We start from the raw sequence: 25,052 nt of genomic DNA, 5'->3' as shown, positions 1-25,052 counted from the left end.
CTGCATAACCTGCTCAAGTGATGTGGCAAACATTTAAATATTAAATGGATCTGCACACACAATGTAAAACTTAAGATTTAAGATTTATATCTTAAGATTTATATGTATCGATTTTCTTTATTCTTTTTAATACATAACCTGGACTTTTGCGACAAGTACCCATTTTTATTACTTTCCTAAAATATTTGTATGACAAAAATTATCTCAATGCTCTGCAATCCATGTTACCCAACCATCTGCATAGGTTCAGGGTATGGTTCACCGACTCCTGCCATTTTTGTGATCAGCCCCCATAAACTCCAACACACCTTCGTCTCGAAGGCATAGTGAGAAGAATACGTAAATAAACATCTTGGCCTGGTACGGCCAGAAGAAAGGCACATGCTCTCAGGTTAACTCGAATCTTAGATTTACTTAAAGAAATTAAGTCTTGATGAGATATGACGAGCAAACCTCACTTATTCCTTTCGATTCTACTGTTAATAATGGAAATTTAATCATTTAATCAATAAAATTTATACCCTGAATTTATACACCATTGACGGTTTTACATATTCTACTTTTACGATTTTCTCATTACTTTCATTTTATTTTTGCCTCCTAGGCCCCGTCGTTTTTCACTCTAGAAAATATTTGGTCATTTTATGCATATTAGAAGTACTTTTTCTCAGGAAATTGAGTCTAATCATAAGCTCACTTTTAAAGGCTGAGACTTGATGTTTGGAAAAGTAGTAGAAAACTAAGTATTTTTAAGGTATTTCTGAAGTTATCACAATTAGAAGGTTGTAGTATCTACAGGTGCTTAAAAGAAACTTGTTCTTGTTGTTTTTAAGTCAAACTTTATAATATATTTATATATGTGGGCCGTAAGTTCCTTGCTTTTTAATTCTAAGCATAATGATAGAGAAAAATTCCGATGAAAATATTAATTTCAGCTGAGGCACTGCCTGCGCATAACCTTAACCAATTAAAGATTAATAAATCTTAATTAAAAGTTCTGTGAAAGCACACCAATAAAAATTTCTAGTCAGTTTTAATTTCCATCGATACAACTAAAAGATTTTTAAGTACAAGGAGAAATGATTATTTCTGCTCTTTGACACATGATAAGCTGTGTGCTGATCTTCTTTTTTATATCCTTTATTATTCACGTACTTTTGCGCCGTGTTATATCTATCGTTTGCGCTCACATTGTCATTTGAAAAGATATTCACATATTTACTTACATAGGATCATTTTTGTATCAGTTAGAAAAAAAGTAGTTTTAAAAATTAATTTGCCTTCACTTATGTAACCGAAGCAAGTGAGTGGAGGCTCTTACCAACCAGCAGTGATAGTGTGGGATTGAGTTCATATTCGCTGCTATTTTTTCTTTTTGTTTTTTGTTTGGAATTATTTGCAGAAAGTTCATTCATCCTAATATCTAAATAATTTGTCGTATATAACACCCAACATTACATTCAGAATATAATTGAGCATCTGATCAATTTCAAAGCATGTAAGTGACCTTCATAATCTATTGCTAGTTGTTTTGTTTGTTTTTAATTCATTTCAAATTTTTATTAGTTTGTACTTTCAAGATTGAATTCGAAGTTCTAAATAAGTATATTTCGAACTTCACTACTTGATGCATATAATCTTTTTATTATGATCTGATAGGTTTTTCATTATTTCGTATTTTTCTCATTTCCTATTCGAACATTATTCAAGTACATCAAAACCAAAAATCACTGTCAAGCGTTCAATCATTTTAATCGTAATCAGTAATCAATAATCAGTTATCAGTATATAAGCCATATGAAAAGCTACAATAGATAAGTTGATCTTTTGTTTGCAAAAACAAATCAATAAAAAATGAACACAATTTTACATTATATACACAGAACTAAAAAATTTAATCATTATAAACAAACACACAAAAAAGAAACCAAAAATGAATAATTAAAAACAAAAAAAACAAAATTGGGAAATGACGTCATTTTGTATATATATATGTATATTATTTTGTAATATGAAGTCGGTTACACGATGCGAGATATCCGTTACTTCTGGAGAGATGGACTGAGTAGTGTTGGCATGAGCAGTGAGGTCGAACTACCGCAGTTCCGCGTTTTGGGACACAGGCAGAGGGCGACCGAAATAAACCTAACCACAGGTACCCCAAACAAAACAACAAATATTAAACTTAAATATTTAAAAGAACCAGTAACATACAATCTCAAATATTCAAGCATTCAATTTAATGTATGAATTTCATTTTGTTTGAAACAAAATTTTTTTTCCAAACAAACAATGCAAACCTTAGACAATTGCGATTTTTTTCCATTACGACAAAACACATAAAGCAAACATGAAATATCTGATTCGTTTTTAATTGTATTCAGTTCAGAAATGTTAAAGAACATAATGTATGTGTACAACTTTACCTAAATTCACACTCACTTTCCCATTCACTTTCATACACACACAACTACATGCATACGAATTCACACGCATATTATTCATGTGTAAGTACGTACGTCCCAACAACTCGCATACATTATAATTTATGCATTTTCGGATCACTTGTAATTAAATGCATCACCCCGTTCACAATAAGTTATCATATACATATGCAAATCTACATCATACATACAAACATACATGCGCTCTCAAGTAGAGCTGAATTGTTTTCAACATTTGCGTTTTTATCGACTTCATATTCACAAATATTCAGCAAAACATTTTTAAAACCGTATATTTGTTGTTATTTCTAATCTAAATTTTTATGATTTTAATTGACACCGCCAACACATACACACCAACACATATTTGTATTTATTTGAATTTTTAGTGAAACTTTCGTTATTGTCACAAATTTTACTTATATAAATATTGCATATAAGCCATTACACATATTCGCATTAATATGTGTTCCTCATTTAACATACTCGTACATTCATAAGCTATATTTTTCATGTATAAATACGTACATACATGCGTGGCGCTCAGCGTGAAATTGGTGTGAGGAATCCGGAGGCACTATAAATGTAAAAGAGTAAATGCCACGAACGCAATTGTTGGCATTTAAGAGTGATTTATTTACGAAGTTGGTGTAACTCATAGCTGTAATTTTTAGAAATTCATTTAATACAATATTTCGAAAATGTATGGTTTTTGGAACGTGAAGTAACGAAGTCTCGTATCATAACTCAGCTTGAGAACATCAACTACATTCCCAATCTCCTGCACGCCTCTTCTGGTCTGCCTTGCGTTATTATGTAATCGCTTTGTGAACGTTGCAAGTTCGGTCATATGAAGATTATTCGGTCGATTCAATTTTGCAGCAATATTTTTAAGTGGGAGCCATAGTAAACTGCTATTTCTCGTGACTACTATTCAGTAGTTTTATATGCTGTACGGCTGCTTGCACCGTTTTTCTGGGTACTGACGTGAAAACCCAAAAAATGCCCAAACGCTCGCCCTTACGGCCGTGGCTGTTAGCTGGGGTCTAGGAAAACTATTTTTTTTTTCTTTTAGGTGGGTGAGGTAGGATTCGAAATACCTTCGCACTTACAGCGACCGTTGTCTACTACATCGTGTGGTGTCGCCACTAAAACAACCTCAGAGCATCACTTTCCATGATCCATCTGTCGGAATTAAATACAGTGTGTTCAGTGTCATCGTTCGGTGCTTCGCAGTTCGATACTTACACCTGGGGATACTTACCTTACCCATGCGGTATAGGTAGTTCCTACGGGGATTGGAGAACGCCCTTTCGTCTTCTGCTGCCTTCAATGAACGTCTGTAGTTCAGTGTTACATCCAGCAGCTTAGTGATTTTGGATACTTCAACTTTGACTTCGTTGCTGATGCTCCTTTCACGTATAAACGCCTGCTGCATCGAAATTATCAGTAAATTGCATTGGAAAATCGCATCTTTCTCTATCCTCCTTTTGTTTGTAATCAGCTCCAGCCGCGAAGACATTTCATTTGCATCGAATGAGGCGCTCTCTCTTGTGGCGATCGTTACTGTATTGACATTTTCTGGGTAGAGGTGACGAGCTGTTTTTGAGTTTTGTTACTCATATTCAATTCCTTAGGGTCCCAACTTTAAGCCGTTTCCCTATGTGTCGCCATGGTTATCTATGCAACAGCGAGGCCAGGCGCTACGTTCCATGGGAAATAGAGTTCAGTTCATAGCCAGGACAAGAACTAGTCAGGATTTCTTGACTGAGCCTGCACCAACAACTTAATGGTGATGTCTGAGATAAGCACCCAAAATTTCAATTTTTTAGCATATTATGTAATACTGTAAACAACTTGATTAAGATATAAAAAATTATTTCAAATATAGTTACTTAATATTATATCACCTTCAATATACGTACAATCCTTCTCTATCCCTTAAATGACCCATGACTTTGGTACTATGGGGCGCGTGCCGCTTTCTCTTTCATAGTTTTAACACACCCAAACTCTTTTCCTTTTAACCGAAGTAACGCAATAGGAAACAGATGGAAGTCTCACCGTACCAGAACAAGCAAAAAAGTTCATCTCTATCATTTGGTTCGAAACTTCTTGCAAGGAATTACTTAAATAATAATTATAATTCGTACTGTGCACACACTTGTTAGATATTCAGGGGTCTTAAAACACGTAAGACAAGATAAACATTGACCAGAACCAACTTGACTCGCTCCCTCAATGACTCGCTCACAGTCACCACAAGAACGGCCTGCAATACTTTTGCTCCTCTTGCTATGAATTATGTAGCTGTCGATTGGAAACTGCACCACCTACAAGCCTATTAACATGCATTTGCTACCCTGTTAAATCGTTAAATTCGGAATCGATTCTATTACAAGGTGGAGTGCGTGAAAGCTCCTTTCCCAAAGCTCCACCAAAGCGGCCGATTTTGAGCTTTTGCTTTGAGTTATGTATTCCGTAGTGCTTGTGATCGTTTTCCCCTGCGTCTATTCATCGGTTTCTTGGTCTGCCTTTGGCCTTTATGGCCATTAGCTTTCCTGCCATGGCTTTCTTCATGGCAGAGTCCTCTATAAGCTCTGGATTAAGATTTAACAGGCTCATAGGGTTACTCAAGAACAAAAAAGTAGCTCACTCAATTTTCGCTAACGAGTTGATGAATATCTCAGGCTGAGCTGAAATTTATTTGGTGGTGAATGTTTTGGAGATTGCTGCTATAATTTTTCATTCGTAGTTGATTTAAAGATATGAAAATATTGTAATAAAGTACACTTAAGAAATAAATTGCTCTACTATGCCGTTTCTTTTTCGTAGCTAGTTTTGAGGCGAGTTGTTATATATAAAAAAAAGTTTGCGTGCAATAGAACCTGGGTCCTAGAAGTAAATACCATTGGCATTGGTAACATAATTTTGATTTAACTGCTGATGCGTAGCTATTTTATGCAAACAATGGTAGTCTAACATTATTGCACTGAATTGAGCCTTCAAATAAAAATTAATAATTTAACAGTTATTGTAATTTTTTTTTTTTTTTAAACTCTAAATTTTTTAAAACTTCAAAATCTTAAACTTATACTTTGAACTGTTATTATATTTACAATTCGAGTACTACATCTCTGTGCTTCTTTGAGAAAACTACAAATTTGAAATTCGCCACTGGCTCACTTAGTTAAACCAAATTTTTCGCCTACTGATTCCACATAGTCAATTTTGCTGGCCATTCACCATCTTTTGTGTTTATTCGCAATGCAACTCAACTTTCATACTATTTACTTCGTTCTCAAACACTATATCTCGCTCTCTTACTGTCTGTCTCTCTCTCTCTCTCTCTCTATCTTACTCAAATATAAATTCTTTACGAATTCATTAATAATGTTTTCATTAGTTTTCGTTTTGTATTACTAACCAAATTTATTAAAAAAAGTGTGTTGTCCCATAATTGAATTGTTTAGTTTTCTTTGTTTTACTTGTATTTATAAGCATTATAATTATTTTATTGTTGTTATTAATATGATTGAGTGTAATTTGGTAATTATGGATTCTTTATTATCAATATGCACTTGTTTTTTAGTTAGTATTTGTTTGTATTACATTTCTGTGTTTAGGCGCAAATTGCAGCAGGGCAATTTCAGCTAAAAGGAAAAAAAATATGAAAATATAGTTAGACCAGATTTTTTTGTTTCCAGTTAGCTAAAATTAACTAAAACTATTGCTCGCTGAAATAAAAAGAGTTTATACTTATATGAGAGCCCCTCTAATAAAGTGGAAAACTAATTAACTTTCCGTTTAACCCTGAAAAATTGCTAAGCACAATAAAATTGTATAAGTACAACGGTTTCGCATTTGCTTGGGTAGGCTTTAAATCAGTATGTAAAATACTTAAGTGGTTAAACACTGTGTGAATATAACAGCAAAGAAAATGAAAACAGATACATATGGATTAAATTCAAAAATGTAAAAAGCAAGTAGTGCAGCTGCCCGCTAATTTATACGTCACCGCTGATAAAAAATAAATAAAATAAAAGAATTAGCTCATATAAACTAACACGAAAATATGCAGATATATATGAGTAAATAACCATTAAAAAATTACACAAAAAAAAAAAAAAAAAAACTAAAAAAACTGCTTTGAACTTACTCCAAGAAGAAAGTAACTACTGCCTCATGCGCACAAATACACAAAAAAGCACACAATACCACGCTTACACATACATGTGAAAACTTGTATTTAAACACACAGCTGAAGAAAGTTCTTACACTTGTGTACTTACTTAAGTGCCTAGAACAACTCTACTGCGTTTTCTATCGCCTCTTCTATCGCCTCTACTACGTCTTCAATACTTTTTTTCGTGCTAACCATTTATCAACGCCTCTAATAATTAATTATAACTCAAAGTAATTGGACTTGTTGCAATGCATATATGCATATACAACTTCAACTGAAAATATAAAGTAAATATCAAAAAAAAAAAAGAAATATATATAAAAAAAATTTAAATAAAAAAATATCTATATAAAAAACTTGTATAGTTATATAATATACGTATATTGTAAAAAGTGGTATAATCTTTAGCATTTGCGTATAGCGCACTGCCTTTTATTAAAAATAAATATACTTTCTATATATGTATAAGCGAAAATTAAATTTATTGCAATTTACCAAAATAATGCTAATTACATTTATATTTACACTTGCACCTATTAATGACGCGCTACAGCTGAAAACTCGGTTAGAATACAGAAATAAACAATTTTAAAGTTTCTTAATACAAATTGAATTAACGTGAACAAGCTAAACACCTGCTCAACACCAGCGAAACACCCGCCAATTACAATTTGCAATAAATTTGCACTAAATGCTAATAATGATATTAAAATGATTAGGTTATTACCATATATTATGTATATGCTACACTGCCATATGAAGCAGCTTTTTGCCGTAAGTTGATTTTAAATTTTTTTTGTGAAAAGAAAAAAGTGTTTGGTAACACAGAAAAGTTTAACATTTTAGCTAAAGATTATTTGCACTATCACCATTTAAAAACTAATATGAAAAATGTATTGAATATACTCAGGTACTTAGCTGTTATGCATCAAAAGCTTTCGCTAGCTCTTCGCGTAAGTTAGAAGAAATAACAAAGATCCAATCGAATCTGTAGGCACACTAAGCTAATAATTTGGGTATTTTAAGTGAACAAATTATATATTTATTTCAGGTATTCTCAATGAGACTATTAATAACCCTAGTTTGTTGAAAATCAGTTAGTTGTTAATAAGGCGCAGTTAGGTGGTCAGAATCAGTTGAATTTAGAGGCATTAGTTAGCTTAAAATAAATATACTTAAATATCTCATAATTTCGCTAACCATAAAACAAGCGAAACTTTTTAAAAAGTATATTTGTAGTTTCAAAAAAACAACAACAACAACAGAAACAAAAACAAAATAATGAACTTGTTAATAGTATCACCAATTTATTCTTTGTTTATGCATATTTTTTCAATCTCTACCAAAAACAAAACAAAAAAAAAAAAACCAAACACCACGACTACTAATACTAAAAACTTCACTGAACTGCTCTGCATTGCGACTACAACAACCATGGCGACTAAAACATACAAATAACAAACAACCATAATTTTCGCACTCATTTTCTTCATCATTCCCAAAACCAAAAAAATAACAAAAAATCAAAAAATGTATGTACGATATTTCTCCACAAATCGTTATAACAAATATATATTCAACGCTAATACTTAAAACTGAAATGCAAAAATTATTTCCATAATTCACATATCCATATTTAATTGCAATTCCCATTGAATAAATGCAAATTTATGTGGCACGCGTCATAAATGAAACTCTAACTAAATCCATTGCTCAACGTATCCTCTGTCATCCCTCAACATATACATACGTATGTACATGTACTACTGAATGATTTTGTGAAAAATCACATCCTCACAATACATTCATGCATAACACTTTCATTCGTACGGGCACAACATCTACAACATCTAAATGACGAAATGACGTGTACTTTGTACTCAACAGTCGGCTATACAATGCGTGACATTCGTTATAAGTGGAATGAAGGTCCAAACTCGGTTGGTGTTTCGAATGAGGTATCTCTGCCCCAATTTAAGGTCTTGGGTCATCGTCAGAGGGCTATGGAAATCAGTCTTACAACAGGTACCTGTAGACGGATACCGATTTTTCCTTTATTCCAGCTATGTTTTTCAAATCCAATTTATACTTTTAAGTCATACATTTGGTTTATTACATACTATTTTCGTTACAGTTAGATTTCATGTCTTAAAAAAGCATACAATTATATTTTAGTTGTGATTTCAATTCGATTGTAATATTTTTATTCAAATTAAATCAAGAGATTGAAATGCAAAAATCAAAAATAAAGAAAAAATTTAAAAAAATTATGAAATAAAAAAATTCAAAACAACACAAATTATTCAAATAAAGAGTGTAAGCCAAATATGATTGAACAAAATCAGTTGATAAAAGAATGCAGAAAAGAACTGTTTTTGGTTATTCAAAATTTTTTTGTGAGAACTCTAAATCATCCAACAACTAAATTTTAAATTAATATGTATGCATACATGGTTCCTCTTCATCTGCGAGTGTAAACAAGTTTAGTCAACAGCAGTAGTATAAAAATAAGGTACACCTTTGCAATGTGAGTCGACCAAACAAAGCACGTCAACTATGTTTCTGCCTCAGATTAGAAAACTTGTTTATTGAAGCCAAATCTTGGTTCAGTTTGTTTGCCTAACACAATTATTTTCTACAAAACACTTAATGAATTTAGTATTAGTAATTTGATAATTTAGTAAAATACAATACTTACCAATAGCTCCAATAAAGTTTGGAGGAGAAAATTGCAAATTTGATCAATGCCTTAATCTTTGTTGGATTTAAGATTCTTCTAATGTTGAAACCACACACAAAGTAAAATCGTTTTTAGAATTTTATTCTTTCATGATTTCAATGAAAGCTGCTTTTTATGGAAAGATAGATGAATCTGTAGGTCAGTAATCCTTGGGTAGTGCTCATAGGGGAATAAACTCTTGTCAGAAGGATAATAAGGCACGCGGGTAGGTACCAGAGATCTGCAGGCGATTACTTTATTATAAACGTTGAAGTAACTCATTTAAAATTCCACAAAACTGAAGATACACCAGCTATTTTGATGAAAAAAAAATAAAAATAAAAATAAAGCAATCGATGGTAGATAAAACAGTTAGTCATGACGCATATATCGTTTTAAATCGATTTCAAGATGCATATTCAGCGATGATCAAATTGTGTTGCTCAAACAAAAAATTTAATAGACTCATATTTCAAGTAGTGAATAACAGAAGTCCATAAAGTTATTTTCTGATTTCTATACCATATTTCTAAGTAATAAAATATGCTACGAGTATAAAAGGAAACAAAATTTTGAGTAAGATATAGTTTTTGCACCTTAAATTAATATGCTCCTGTAAGCTCCACCTTTAGTTTTAATGATAGGTTGGAAAGGGTGTGACGCGATTTTAATGCATGATTTATGATAGTGGTTCAATAAGTATCTGAAAATTGAAGTAATAAACTCGCTATTCGATGAAAAAATATTTTCAATACAAATGGACTACCTAGACGCACTTCATCCAAAGTGTCTCCAAATACTTCCACATAAAATTAAAAAAACTTTAAATAAGTGAGGAATACAAAATTTAAATTGCATCTTAAATACTTTATACTCTTTTTGAGCAGTCGAATCCACCGGAATTTAAAACAGCTCTTTGTGCATATAAATAAATCATAAATATAACTGCATACGCGGCTTATAAAGAATAATGAAAGTACACCAACTATGCGTAATACAGTACATAAGCATAAGCAAGACGATAGTTCGTAAATACTGCGCTATCGCAAATTTTCCGATGTTCCATTTCCTCCAGAACCACGTATGTGGGGGGAGTGGATACCATCGCTGACGTAAGATCTCCATGCGTCCACAAGAGAAGGACCTGGGCGCAGGTACCTGGTTGTGTGAATAGACATAAACGCGGCTCCACCTTGATGAAATGTTTACAGCGGTCCCTGGGTGGAAATCAGCCGAGGAGGAGGGATGTTGTAGTGTTAGTGGGAGCATGCCCCACATACCACTGGTGCGACGGCACCTTTGATGATGTTTCTGACATTTTGATTTTAACCTCCTACCCAAAAACAAAGAAAAAAGTACTATCGCATAAATGATTACTCGCTGCAGATATTTGGTACCTAAATATACAATATATAAAAAGGGTCTCATGACCGTCTCACTATTGATGATCATCTTTTGTAGTTCTTGACTACCTGTTTTCTTCAAAATTGTTTCAGCATTTCACAAACCTTGACAAATAACTGTTAGTGGCACTTATATCAGAAAGTAAGGAATAAATGAGCATCTTTTTAAGGGTATATGTTTTTATATAATTTGTAGAGACGACCAGCTTTAGAATTTGTCAAAGCGTCATTTGTATAGGAGTAGTTACTTACACGTGACAACAAAACTATCTGAACCAATTGTGCTTTTGAATATTTCAATCAAATTCTTTGATCACCCAAATGCATACCGAATGCTTCAGGTGCACATACTCATATCATATTGATTTGTACAATTGTTATGGTCATCATCAGCGAATAGAGTTCCATCAAAACCCAAAACGAATTACTCCATCCGACTAGGTGCCCTCAAGAAGGCTTCTTCTCACAGTTAATGGCGTGACCCAAAGCTCCTCATGACTATGGCTGGGTTACCGCATCTCACTCATGGATTAATAAAAACATGAATATAGGAATCGAGTGTGGTAGCCCAGCTGCAACTGGAAACCAACCGCAAATTTGAAATATTTAGTACAATGGATATTGTAAAGCGAATATATTTATATATATATAAACACAAACCACATCGACGATGTAAACACTTCTTGATCGTGTTAGTAAATTTTTTTAGTTCTTCAAGTGTAGGGTGGATATTTAAATCAATAGTCCACGCCTACTGAAACGAAAAACAGCGCGAATTCTTCAAACTTTATGATTAACAACTTTTGTTTTATAAATTCTTTTTAAAAACCAGTTTAATATCCGGGGCTCGTGCCACTTTTAAAAGCGTTGAAACTAAAAACCTTTAGTTCGGCGTTGGTATGGTGTGGTGTGGTAAGAAAGTTACATACTAGACAATTTTATATGATTATGTTTTTCTTCATGAGTCGTGGCTTAACAAAGTAATGCAAAAATATCTTTTTACAAATTACATTCATGGACTGAGAAAATAAAACGCGAAAGGCCTGAAGAAGCCTTTTGACGAATAAATAATGGACATTTGCGAGAATATTTGTCAATACTTACAAATAAATTATCAAAACGGACTAGTTCAGAATTCAAGTCCCAGTCTCTTAGAGACAACTAATCTACAACCTAAGACATGAGTTGGGTAAGTTCAAATAGTGGAAGGGCCGAGCTGCTAGAGTGAATGACGAGTTTATTTCATGCTCAGCGATTGGACAATGGCATTGAACATATCAATGTTTCAAGACGATTTTAAGAGCGGTAATATTTTGCTGAGTTATATCTATTTATGTATTTCTATTGCTACCGCGAAGATGGTCTGATACAAAATGAGAAATTATCAATTGTTTTATTTGTAAAAATTTTGCTTGAATTTTCGTATTAGAAATACCTTTCCTTTCTTTTATAGCGCATTTTTGCATTTTTGTTTTCATTGTGGTTTTTTTTTTTTTTTTTTTTAATTGTAACTTCTTTGGCGTCGCTGGGCGAGCGAGAATGGAGAGTAAAATTTCTAGGCCATGCAACGTTTTGGACATTTTCGTTCCGCGAGAGAGAAAAAATATATAACGGAGAGGAGAAGGAGAGAGAGAGCTATACCTTATATATATCTTAGATACATTTTAGGCTCTTTTTCCTGAGGTTTTCCTTGTGGTTCCTAATTTCTATTGAGAAATAACACTGTCTACTTTTTGGCGCTTGTTTGATGGTGCAAATTTGTAGGAAATATATTTTCGGTGCCTACTTTTGGCGTTATATTTCCTTGGTGCCTACTGTTTGGGGCGTTTTTCGGTCCCAATTTTTTGGGCGTACTTTTTTTGGTGCCTACTTTTTGGCGCTTATATCCGTTTCCTGGCTAGTGCTTGTGCGTACTATAAAGTGTAATCCATTCCGGCGTCGGATTTATTGGTATTGCCTTGCGGTAATTTGTGCCGTTGCTGCGGTCCTGGAATCGCTTCGTTTGTGCGGGTGATAAGCGTTCGGAGTAGTGCGCGTGATTGCCATGGTTTGTGTCCCGCGTTTACGTACACCGGTCAACCCTTCTCCGTTTTTTGTAAATTTTGTCTGCAAATGTTGTATTCTCTGCAAATGTTGTGAATTTATTTAGATATATATTCTTTCTCTCTCTCTCTCCCATTCTCTTTCCCATTCTCTCTAGGGTCTCTCCCTCTTTCTTTGTCTGCCTTGAAAGTTTCACTTCTGCACGCACTGTTTTTTTTTAGGCGCTGTAAAATAATTATGTCTGCTTTGTAGCTCCCTCAGCAGTTTCAAAAATATCTGCTACTTTCGCTGTCGCTCCAATTGTATTTGAACGAAGTCTTGCTAATCGATGGAAATCATTTGAAATTTTTCAGTGTTGCTAGATTTGGAAATAATTAGTAATGATTAGTGTATGTAAGCGAAAGTGTTAGAACGTTGTCAAAACTTGTGGTTGTTATTTTATTTTGATATTTACAAACTTCAGTGCGTCTTAGGTAAGCGGTATGCCACAACACACCACACCACGCAATTTTTTTTCTTACAAAACTAACGCCAAAAATTATAAGGCATCCACCTACACCAAAAGCATTTTCATAAGCTTCATGAAATCGAATGATACATAAAAGCGGCTTTTCTCTAAAATGTATAAAATATAATAAAAAACTTTATAGATCGCTCAAAAATGTAAACTCTACAAGCTATGTTGATTTAGGTAACTATGCCTGTCTAACTATCAGTTCGGCTGGGTGATTAATCAGATTTGATGAAGTAAATTTATAATTTTATGAATATGGAGTTTTTAGTGCTCTATTTTATTTCTGTAGTCTAATAAGTAACCGTTTAACTATGGACAAAATATGATGGGTCAATTCGCCTTATCCAGAAATCATTAATTATCAATAAGTTAACTTGAAACTTCTATAAATATTGAAATAAAAAATTAATTTAAAGCTTAGTTGAATGTTCTACTAAGGTGCATCTTTAATTTTATTTATTTATTACTCGGTCTGTCTTTTAATACTCCACCTTTAAGTTACATAGTTCATGTTTTAGTACCGCTATTTAAAGGCTATCTTTCATATTTTACTACAGTACAGGACAGCTCACAAATAAATGCAAATAACATGGCATCATGCAATTTTGGTATGTTATGATGGAAATTTCGGTATATCACTCGTACATTTCATTATTGTGCTGCCTTGGTAATTTATATCTTCCAAAATGCCAGGTAATTTGCACTAAATTGTGAACAGTCATTTTATGTCTATCGCTTGGATACTCGAACTGCATCACAGTTTTTCTGGCCAGGAAAGTAAAGTGCCTTATATATTTAGCAATACGCAAGTGTTAAGCCTTAAATTAGTTTTTACTTAAATATTAAATCCGATGTACTGTAAACTTCGATTTCATGAATGACATTTAGGCTATTGGAAATAGCTAAGACGCATACCACAAAACGTCGCTTAAGGTTGTGTGCGCAAATTATTATTATTATCCATATACTACTCGGCATTGCCGAAGCCAGCGACCTTATGTTCATTTCTTTTTGATTTTTTGACATTTTTATAATGCCAATATACCGTTGTAAGTGATATTAAAGTTTTTATGTTTTATTTAAATAATCTTTTTTTATTGACTCAACATATATTGTTTACATTCGCAGCTTGAAAGCAATTGGATGTTGATTGATATCTGCAGATTTATAATACAAAAAAGAAAAAAAAAGATATGAGAAAAAATTAAATAAGTGAAAAGTACAAATTCAACATTTGTTGATGATATAATTATTTATTATGAAATATATGTAAATACTTGCGTAATTAAAACTTGTGCAAACTATTTCGCATTTTCCGTCATACAACTTAATATTTAATTACTTAATTTTAACGTGCAGTTGTACTTAACCCAATTTCGCATGTTTCTTCTTACAATAAGTACATATAATATTACATATACATATATATCCGTACTCGCATTCAACTACTTGTTCGACTTTACCATATGCTATCAAATAGTCGTATAGATAAAAAAAGATAAATAAATTTGAAATTAAAATGAATTGGAAGATAAAAAATAAAAATTTAAAAAGACCATCTAATTTTGCATCTGATTTTTTCCATATCGCATTGCTCAGTAATACATACATATGATCCTCGTACCTAAAGCTTTAACCAACATGCATAAATACTTACGTAACTTAATAGTGAAATCGAATATGAAATATCAAATAATTAAATTATTGTAGTTAATTATAATCCTTTTTTGGTGTACTCTTCAGATTTTATTTGCAGTTTTATTTATTTTCAATTTTCCGTTTGGCTATAGGTATGAATTTGTTTTTCTTTTCCTTTTTTCTTTGTGTCCTGCCAAACATTGCGAAAAGGCGATAATAGTTGCAATGCCAAATATGTTTTTGATTTTATTTTATATTGTTACATTTTATTTTTTTCTTGTTCTAAATACACAATATAAATACAAGTCCTGAAAAAAGTCAATGCGAATTTTTTAATAAGAGTTTTTTTTATGGAATAACTAGAGGACGTATCAAATTATTCAATGCATGTTTCGCTAGCGTAATTTTCACAAACTTTATTGAATAAATTCTATAGTATTTTTTATTTCATTCATTCTTTCCTATTAAAATGATTTCGCTAGCTATTCTGTTAATTTAGTTCTAACAATATCTTTTTTTTTTTTAATTTTTTTTTTTATTTTTTTTATTTTTTTTAATATTTCCTTACATTTTTTTCAATGTAATTTTATACTTTTTTAAGGTCGAAGTGAATTTTTCAGTATTTTTGGTTTGGCTACCATTCGCTAACTACATATATGAAATATCAGAATGTATGTATGTACACCACAAACACGCCGCCTCCAATACCACTAAGCAAGCTACTAATTAATCAGTGGCGCATTTTCGCAGTCAATAAATTAGCTAGTCTACCCATGCCGCTATAAACTAAATGCTTATCTTTTACAATACATTTACGAATATATATTAAAATATGTATATATGTATATATATATACATATATCTATATATATATACTTATATGTGTACATATATACGTATTTACATGTATATACAATATAATCATATATATATAGTCACCTGCCTTACTACTAAACTCAATAATGAAATCCCCAAATCTATAACGAAATCATAAATTTGTATTGTAGACAAAGTCTCAAACCTAATATTGTATATCAAGTAATGTAAAACATATACTTTTTGTTAATTTTTTTTGCACTCGCAATCGGCAAATTAGTTAGAAGCGATAGCTATTATGCATATACAAGTATTTTAACTCCTCCTCACAAATGCATTTTCACATAGGAAATCAGCTGTGCTTTATCCACGCTAAAACAATACTTATAAACAAGTCGCTGCTAAAGTAGTTCACTAAACCAAATCACGCAAACGAATCGAATTATTCTCCAAACACTTTGATTTGATTCAAAACGAGCTGCATTGAGTCGTCCTAAATTATATAATTTTCTTTACTATTTGATTTCATTGTCAGAGAAAAAAGAAATTATTAAAAAAGGAAACTCTTTTCAATTATTCAAAATTAGCTAATTTGTTTTTCAGTGCAATGAGTTATAAAATTAAAAAAAAAAATGCAATATATAAAAAAAAATTTTATTCGAATATAAACAGCGTTACAAATTGCAAAGTACTGAAACATACATAAATTAGGAATTTTAATGCATAAATACGAAATTTAATATATACAAAAACAAGAAGTAACGAAATATTTAGTAATACGAAAAAAACAAAAAAAAAAAAAAAAATACGCCCTCCCAAGCATGCCCTCTCTTTCTCTCATTCGAAGTACAAACGAAAAGCGATACTAAATAAAGCCAATAAATTTAACACAACAGAAAAAACGATCTCATAGAAAAAATAACGAAGCAACTTGCAAGTTCCTTCTACTAATACTCTTACTACTACTAACAACAATCATTAACCCTTAGGTGTGCTTTTAGTTACAGCTCCTTTAATATTTTCTCACATTCACCGCATTTATATTTCAGTTTTAGCATTAATTTATTTTTAAAAAAATATCAGTTTTGTTAGCAGTTTTAAGAATTTAGAACCATTCATTTGCCAATGCCCAGCAGAAAGGTGCCTTTCCATATATTCTGATTTTATAAATTTTTATATTCTATAACATTTATATTATTTCTGACCTCAGCATTAAACATTTATATTTCATTAATAAGCGTAAGAATTTTTGCCCTTAACTTACCCTTAGGCTGCAGAATTTCACATTTTCTTCATTACTTGGAATTTTTATTTTTTAATAATATATTCTAAATTTTGGTTTTCTCATTTTTAGTTAATATTTTAACTGCCACATTTTTATTGCGTTAATATTCAAGTGTCTTAGTTTTTTCTTCTTATTTCAATTTATTAAATGCAAGCTTTATTAGTTCTTTGTATGCTTGAGAATTTATAAGAACAACTTTCGAATGGCATAAATTTTGAAATGGATTATTAAATTAACAGGAAAAACACAATGGTAAGCAAAATATGTTTAAAATTAAAAAAGGTAAGCCTTAATAGAGCTCCGGCGCAATAGTGATAAAATACGGGATTACGCAGATTAAAGTGGAATTTTGAAAGTGTAATCTTACTCTGACGAAACTTGAGAAAATGCACGCAAGGGAAGTGTGGGTAAAGTATCAAAATAGTAGCGGTTTTTTGAGAAATATGAAAGTTAATATCAGAATTGAAAGAAAATTGGAAGGAGAGTTTTCATAAACACAAAAAAAAAAATCACAAACAAATTTCAATTACACAAATCTGAGGCTTTTAGAGACATAAAAACTTCTCAAACGTATTTTATAATTGGGTCTGATTATACGCAAACTGGGATCTAATATTAACATTTTGTTCAGAAATTAATTAAAATTTATGAAAATATATTTCACAATTAAATAAAATTTCAAGAAAATTATAGATTACAAAATAATGAAAAATACTTAGGAGCGATAACCAGTTTTCTCCATTTGAGACTTTTTTCAATAAAATCTTTTAAATGTTTTATCTATAAGGTTTTATTTTATAAATTTAAAATGTTTTCAACCAGTATCAGTTGGTTTTCTTATTTAGAAAAACATCAGTTTTTTACTTTATGTACAAAAGTTAATACAATTAAAAATCTTTCGAGAAAAACACTTAAGAACGAAGCAAAATATTAGTCAAACCCTAAAAAATACAGGCGAATGAGAAAAGTACTAATTTAATTTTACTGAAAATCGTTCTTGCTTAATTATTGCTGAACAGCGCCTTTGTATTGACATCTTTAAACCTCTATAACGTTCAATAGAAATGGATTTTCATACTGTCTCTGCCTTTTCAAATAACTGACCGAAATTTGTGACGTTGTGCATACTCAGTACATCTTTGACGTCGTTCCAAAGATGATCTATTTGAGTTAAGTCGGCTTTTTTAAGATGCTCAATCTAGCAATGTAATCAAACTGTCTTCGATAACCTATGGTTCTAACACGAGAAATGCGCTTTATATTTGGTGAGACGAAGATTTAATTAAAAAAATATATAAAAAAATTGTTTATTATTAAAAATTGAGTTTACATTCATAACTCTATTCTAACATATCTGTTTTAACAAATATTTTAATTAATAAACACTTTTTCAAAACTATTCTAATGAGTGCGAATAGAAACACGCAACCAACGGATTCGTATCGGAGACTAGTTTATACGGAACAGGTTTATGTAGGGAACGTGACACATGCAGACCGGTGTGTTTTAATAGACTTTCAGAATCGATAACTTTTCAAGTTATCAAGGCACGTTTTCATGATAATCAATCTTAAGAATTAAAGAAAAAACAATTATTAGTGGGGACACTTGTTTTCTCTGTTCAAACATTATGTCGACTTATGTTATACACAAAAACCGTCAAGAGAATAACTCATAAAAGCAAGTAAAAATTATAAAAAAATTACTAAAAGATGTAAATGTAAGCTAACTCTGGAAAATATTTCAATAGGTACTTAACAAATTTATTTTGGTGAATGAAATTTTTTAGTATTTTTTCAAGTTGATCATTAATCTTTACAGAAACTAAACGAAACTAGTGCAAGAGTTATGTGACAAGCAAAACAACTGAACAATTTTGGTTCAATAGTTTTCAAATTTATTGATTTTTGCTCTATTGTTAGGCAAAAAGTGAGAGAGCAATTGAGCATAATTGTATTTTTAAAGACACTGAAAATACTACATTAGCAGGCAGTATACAGAATTGCAATAAACAGCAAGTGAGGGAGAGCTAAATTCGGTACGGACCGAATTTTGTATACCCGCGCACATTTAAGTAAGCTTTAACTTGGAGACAATGAGAGTTATAGCTTGTGACATCAGACGGGCGGACGGAAATTTAGTACTAACATACATACATATAAAGACTGAGCGTGCCATGGGTCGATCTCAATAATACAGGTATTTATGACGAATTCAAATGAGGTGAGAAGCAATAGGTGAGCTTAGTTACGCGAGTCGTGATCAGTATACACAATTGAATCAAAAATGGGTGGTATACCTCACATATTATAAAATTATTCTTTCATCGTATTGCATTTGTTTCTTTGGCTTCGTTGCTTGTACCAAATTTGAGTAGTTTTGCTTTATTTTTAACAGGTACATGAAGGTTTTATTGTTTGGAAATTACTCTTAGTTAAGAGGTGAACATAGCTATTGACCGATTTCGCTAATTTTTAATTCCAATTTTCTCTCTACGCAAAGTAATATGTGCATTAAGTGTCAATGAAATATCTAATTATTTGCGGACGGGAGGACGGACAGACATGGCTATATCGACTTCTCTCATCATTGTGAGCATTTTGGTATATTTCATATGTCTATATTTATTTATATTCCTTGTTGCTGTTGCACACAACTGTTAGGTGGAACAAATTATACCACCCTCCTGCACGAGTGTGTGTGGGTGTGTAAGAGATGCTATAGTTATTGCACAGAGTATGTGAGTATTTTATGATCAAAATTCCATTCATGCAAATATAAGTCACACACATGAGTGGGAATAATTATGTAAAGAAATGCCATTGAAATTTTTGCCTTTCGAAAGTTTTTCTAGTCGCTTTTTTCCAATACATATTTGTTTAACGTAATTTTATGTATTAGTGCGCAGAAGTTTTTCCGTTCAAAACTTTTATGCAACTAACTGTATACATAAAATACAACTTTTTGTTAAACTACTTGATAAATTACACTGAACTCTTCCTAGTTTCTTGAAATGTTGTTGATTATTATTTTGGACATACTATTTTCTACTAACAATGTGATATGCAATATTTCTAGTAAATTATTCATTTTTCGTTCTTATCAACAATTTCTTATAGAACTTTCAAAACTTATGAAACTATATAAATAAATAATATATTAAAACAAGCAAAAACCTACCAAAACCACAACACTAATATATTTCTCTTTCTCTTCATGCGCGCTCGCTATGATCTACGTTCAACGTTGTACGCTCCACATTTTCAACGCCCACAATATTTGGTAACAGGAAATTACTCGCGACTCGCCTGTGAGATACAATTCGTGCGCTCGATGGGCTACTATCTCATACAAATTTATATACCCTCTGGACTGATCGTTATTATATCATGGGTATCATTTTGGCTCAATCGTAATGCCACACCGGCACGTGTGGCGCTCGGTGTTACCACCGTGTTGACAATGACCACACTGATGTCGTCAACAAATGCAGCATTGCCAAAGATTTCATATGTCAAATCGATTGACGTGTATTTAGGAACATGCTTCGTTATGGTCTTTGCCAGTCTTTTGGGTAAACTAAATAAACGCTACAAGAATTACATATACATGCATATGCCATACAAGATTTAACTGTTCTCAATGTTGTTCATAAATATGTTTATTTTCTTAATTTCATACATACGCACGTACATGTATTTTGGTGCTTTTGGTTTTACTCACACATCAAATCAATGCAAAATGTGAGGAAATACCAAAATTATTAATATTTATAAAATTTTTTTATATTTGATTTTTGTTGGAAAGAATTGATATGCCTTGATATGCCTCTTTATATGATACGTGTTCTTCCTTTAAAAACAGCACGAGCAATAAAAATAATGAGTAAAATCTTAATAGGGAAAAACGTTGCTTTAAGAAGTCAGAAGAGAAAGTAAGTTCGGGGCATAAAATTGTCAATAGGAATAATGGAAAAGTGAAAAGTGAAAAGTATAGAAACCAAGTACGCCAACTTCAATGAATTCGGAAAGAGTATCAATCTTAAACTCTAAATTAAATTTTATTATGAAAATTATTGAAAAAACATTTTTGTTTATATCATGTTAGAAAATCGTTCTCAAAACTCCCCGCTAAGTATCTTTAGTGCGCCTTATTTCACTGTATGTGAGTAAAAATACGAGTGCCTTGGTCGACATTCGCCTTAAGGGTCGGAATTGTACAGAAACTGTTGGTATAACTTCCATACTTCACGACACCCTACAGAAAAAAAGTCTCATGGTGTCAAATCACAGCTCCGACTTCTGCTGAAACCAATTGTAGTCCACTTAATGGCTTCAATTTATGGCCGCAAAACGTCATTTACCATGCCTCTGTAGCGCTCACTGTTGACCAAAATGTCAGTTCCTGCAGCATTTTCAACAAAAAGAAAACGAGCTAATGATGACACCGGTCCAAAATGTTTGTTATCATGATAGAAATGAACTTCGTTGGAAAATATCGGCTTTGGAGCAAAAACGACGCACATTTTAAGCAGTTGTAAGGCCTTCTCACATTGGGCGTTACAATAACAATGTAAATCGATTCATTGCGAAGACATTAAGCTGTATTTATGTCAATATATTCGGGGGGAAGGAGCTGTCACAGTCAAAATAACATATGGTTATAAAAAATCACTATGTGGATCACTCGGATATCGGAGCTTACATCCTTTGTTGGCTGGGTGGCTCAACTCCTCTTCCTATTTATGGTGGGAAAATGCTCAGAGTGCTCATATTAGTCTGATATAGAAAATGGGCAAATTCTGTTAATAGCCAAACCCATCCTTATATAGAGGTAGAGTTCAAAGAAGAAAAATTCGTGTTATACAGATATAAATCAAAATGACTCATCTTTGGTACAAAAAATCAATCCAGAAAAGAAAAACGACGCAAGTACGACCAAGGGTATGGGTGCATTGGCTACAGATGTGCATTTCGATTCTTCTTCTTAATTGGCGCGATAACCGCTTACGCAATTTTGGCCGAGCTTAACAAAGCGCGCCAGTCGTTTCTCTCTCGTGCTAACCGGCGCCAATTGGACACACCAAGTGAAGCCAAGTCCTTCTCCACCTGATCTTTCCAACGCAGAGGAGGCCTTCCTCTTCCTCTGCTACCACCAGCTGGTACCGCATCGAATACTTTCAAAGCCGGAGCGTTTGAATCCATTCGGACGACATGACCCAGCCAACGAAGCCGCTGGCTCTTTATTCGCTGCGCTATGTCTATGTCGTCGTAAATCTCATACAGCTCATCGTTCCATCGCCTGCGATATTCGCAGTTGCCAACGTGCAAAGGTCCAAAAACCTTACGCAGAATCTTTCTCTCGAACACTCCAAGCGTCGCTTCATCGGATGTTGTCATCGTCCAAGCTTCTGCGCCATAAGTTAGGACGGGCATGATGAGAGTCTTGTAGAGTGTTAGTTTTGTTCGTCGAGAGAGGACTTTACTGCTCAGTTGCCTACTTAGTCCAAAGTAGCACTTGTTGGCAAGAGAGATTCTACGTTGGATTTCAAGGCTGACATTGTTATCGGTGTTAATGCTGGTTCCTAAATAAACGAAGTCTTTTACAACCTCGAAATTATAACTGTCTACAGTGACGTGGGTGCCGATACGCGAGTGCGCCGACTGTTTGTTTGAAGACAGGAGGTACTTCGTTTTGTCCTCGTTCACCACCAAACCCATTCGCTTTGCCTCTTTATCCAGTTTGGAGAAGGCAGAACTAACAGCGCGGTTGTTAAGGCCGATGATATCAATATCATCGGCATACGCCAACAATTGTACGCTCAGGTTAAAGAAGTCACACGACAGCGAGTCACCCTGTCTGAAACCTCGTTTGGTATCAAACGGCTCGGAGAGGTCCTTCCCAATTCTGACGGCGTTGCTGGTGTTGAGCAACGTCATCTTACATAGCCGTATTAGTTTTGCGGGGATACCAAATTCAGACATCGCGGCATACAGGTAACTCCTTTCCGTACTGTCGAATGCAGCTTTGAAGTCGACGAAAAGATGGTGTGTGTCGATTCTCCTTTCATGGGTCTTTTCCAAGATTTGGCGTATTGTGAATATTTGGTCGATGGTAGACTTTCCAGGTCTGAAGCCACACTGATAAGGTCCAATCAGTTGGTTGACGGTGGGCTTCAGCCTTTCACACAATACGCTCGCTAGAACCTTATAGGCGATATTTAGAAGACTAATCCCGCGGTAATTGGCACAAATTGCAGGATCGCCCTTCTTATGGATTGGGCAGAGCACACTTAAATTCTAATCGGCAGGCATGCTTTCATCCGACCATATTTTGCATAGGAGCTGATGCATGCACCTTACCAGCTCCTCGCCGCCATGTTTGAATAGCTCAGCCGGCAGTCCGTCGGCGCCCGCGGCTTTGTTGTTCTTTAGCCGCGTTATCGCATTTCGATTAAGACATAATAAAAGTCGCCCGAACTTCGTACACTCATTGTTCCCCACATTATTACTTGCAAATCGGTCATAAATATTATTAAGATCGGATAAGCATCACAACCCTCTTTATGTGTGGAAACTAAGTCTTCCTCCACCCGTTTGATATTACAAGCTATAACTCTCGTTGGCTGTGAATTAAAAGTCAGTCCAAATTGAATTTTAAGAAAATGTGTGCGGATATAAAGTGTAAAATTCTGTCCGCAGCGAATTTAGAACTTCCCTACCTGTTTGTATATATGTATGTTACAAGTATATAGTTCATGGTAAAGAGGTGAGAAAATAAATATTTTTTGGGAGTGAACTAGAATTTTGAATAGGATTCCTTATACACAATACATAAACGGTATACATAGAGGAAAAACTATGCAGAGTTTGATGAATATAATAGGACTATGAATAAGTTCGTGCGGTTTTTTTTTCGAAATTTGAAACTTTATTGACGTAAAATGGTTACAAATTTAATATTCAAAATATTGTCCATCGCTTACTACTACTTTTTCCCATATTTCTGGCAATTCACGGATTTCCTTTGTGAAAAATTCGGTCGGTTTTGCCGCAATCCACGAATCGATCCATTTTTTGACTTCATCGTAATTACGGAAGTGCTGGTCAGCCAGGCCATGTTGCATCGATCGGAAGAGATAGTAATCGGATGGCGCAAGGTCTGGACTATACGGCGGGTGGGGTAGGACATCCCATTTGAGCGTTTCTAAGTATGTTTTGACCACTTGTGCAACATGTGGCCGAGCATTGTCATGTTGCAAAATAACTTTGTCGTGTCTATCGGCGTATTGCGGCCGTTTTTCTCGCAGTGCTCGGCTCAAACGCATCAATTGTCGTCGGTAGACATCCCCCGTAATCGTTTCATTCGGTTTCAGTAGCTCATAATACACAACACCCAGCTGGTCCCACCAGATACACAGCATAACCTTCAGGCCATGAATATTCTGCGCCGACGTCGATGTTGAAGCATGGCCAGGGTATCCATACGTTGCCCGACGTTTTGGATTGTCGTAATGGACCCACTTTTCATCGCCAGTCACAATTCGATGCAAAAAACCCTTTCTTTTGTGCCGTTGAAGCAGTTGTTCGCATGCCATAAAACGGCGTTCAACGTCTCTTGGCTTCAATTCATACGGCACCCAATGGCCTACCTTTCGGATCATTCCCATGGCTTTTAAACGTTTGGAAATGGTTGATTGATCAACTCCCAAAGTTTTTGCAACCTCTTCTTGCGTTTGAGCCGGATCTTGATCGAGCAATTCCTCCAATTCGGTATCCATGAACTTTGGCGGCGCACCCTCGCGTTCTTCGTCTTCCAAGCCAAAATCACCACTTTTAAAGCGTGCAAACCACTTCTGGCACGTTCGCTCAGATAGAGCATGCTCACCATAAACTTCCACCAAGATACGATGACTTTCGGCTGCTTTTTTCTTCATATTAAAATAATGAAGAAGAATTCCCCGCAAAAACACATTATTTGGCACGAAATTCGACATTTTCAAGT

The 25,052-nt window shown here is 33.6% G+C and overlaps 1 protein-coding gene across 10 annotated transcripts in view; it reads left to right on the top strand.

The window, feature by feature from the left end:
* The window catches only part of LOC128861695 (gamma-aminobutyric acid receptor subunit beta), a 153,392-nt gene that overhangs the window by 107,374 nt on the left and 20,966 nt on the right, over nucleotides 1–25,052 (top strand). For 6 of the 10 annotated variants that reach the window (XM_054100006.1, XM_054100003.1, XM_054100001.1 and 3 more), the window contains exons 7-8: nucleotides 8,518–8,655; nucleotides 20,338–20,622. In XM_054100006.1, the coding sequence (XP_053955981.1) occupies nucleotides 8,518–8,655; nucleotides 20,338–20,622 (423 nt within the window). Of the gene's footprint in view, nucleotides 1–2,017; nucleotides 2,156–8,517; nucleotides 8,656–20,337; nucleotides 20,623–25,052 lie in introns of all 10 variants that reach the window. The other 4 variants (XM_054100007.1, XM_054100004.1, XM_054100002.1 and 1 more) reach the window with 1 other exon arrangement.

This window comes from Anastrepha ludens, chromosome 4 (genome assembly GCF_028408465.1).
Source record: "Anastrepha ludens isolate Willacy chromosome 4, idAnaLude1.1, whole genome shotgun sequence".
Lineage (NCBI taxonomy): Eukaryota > Metazoa > Arthropoda > Insecta > Diptera > Tephritidae > Anastrepha > Anastrepha ludens.
This window is presented reverse-complemented; position numbering and strand designations above follow the sequence as displayed.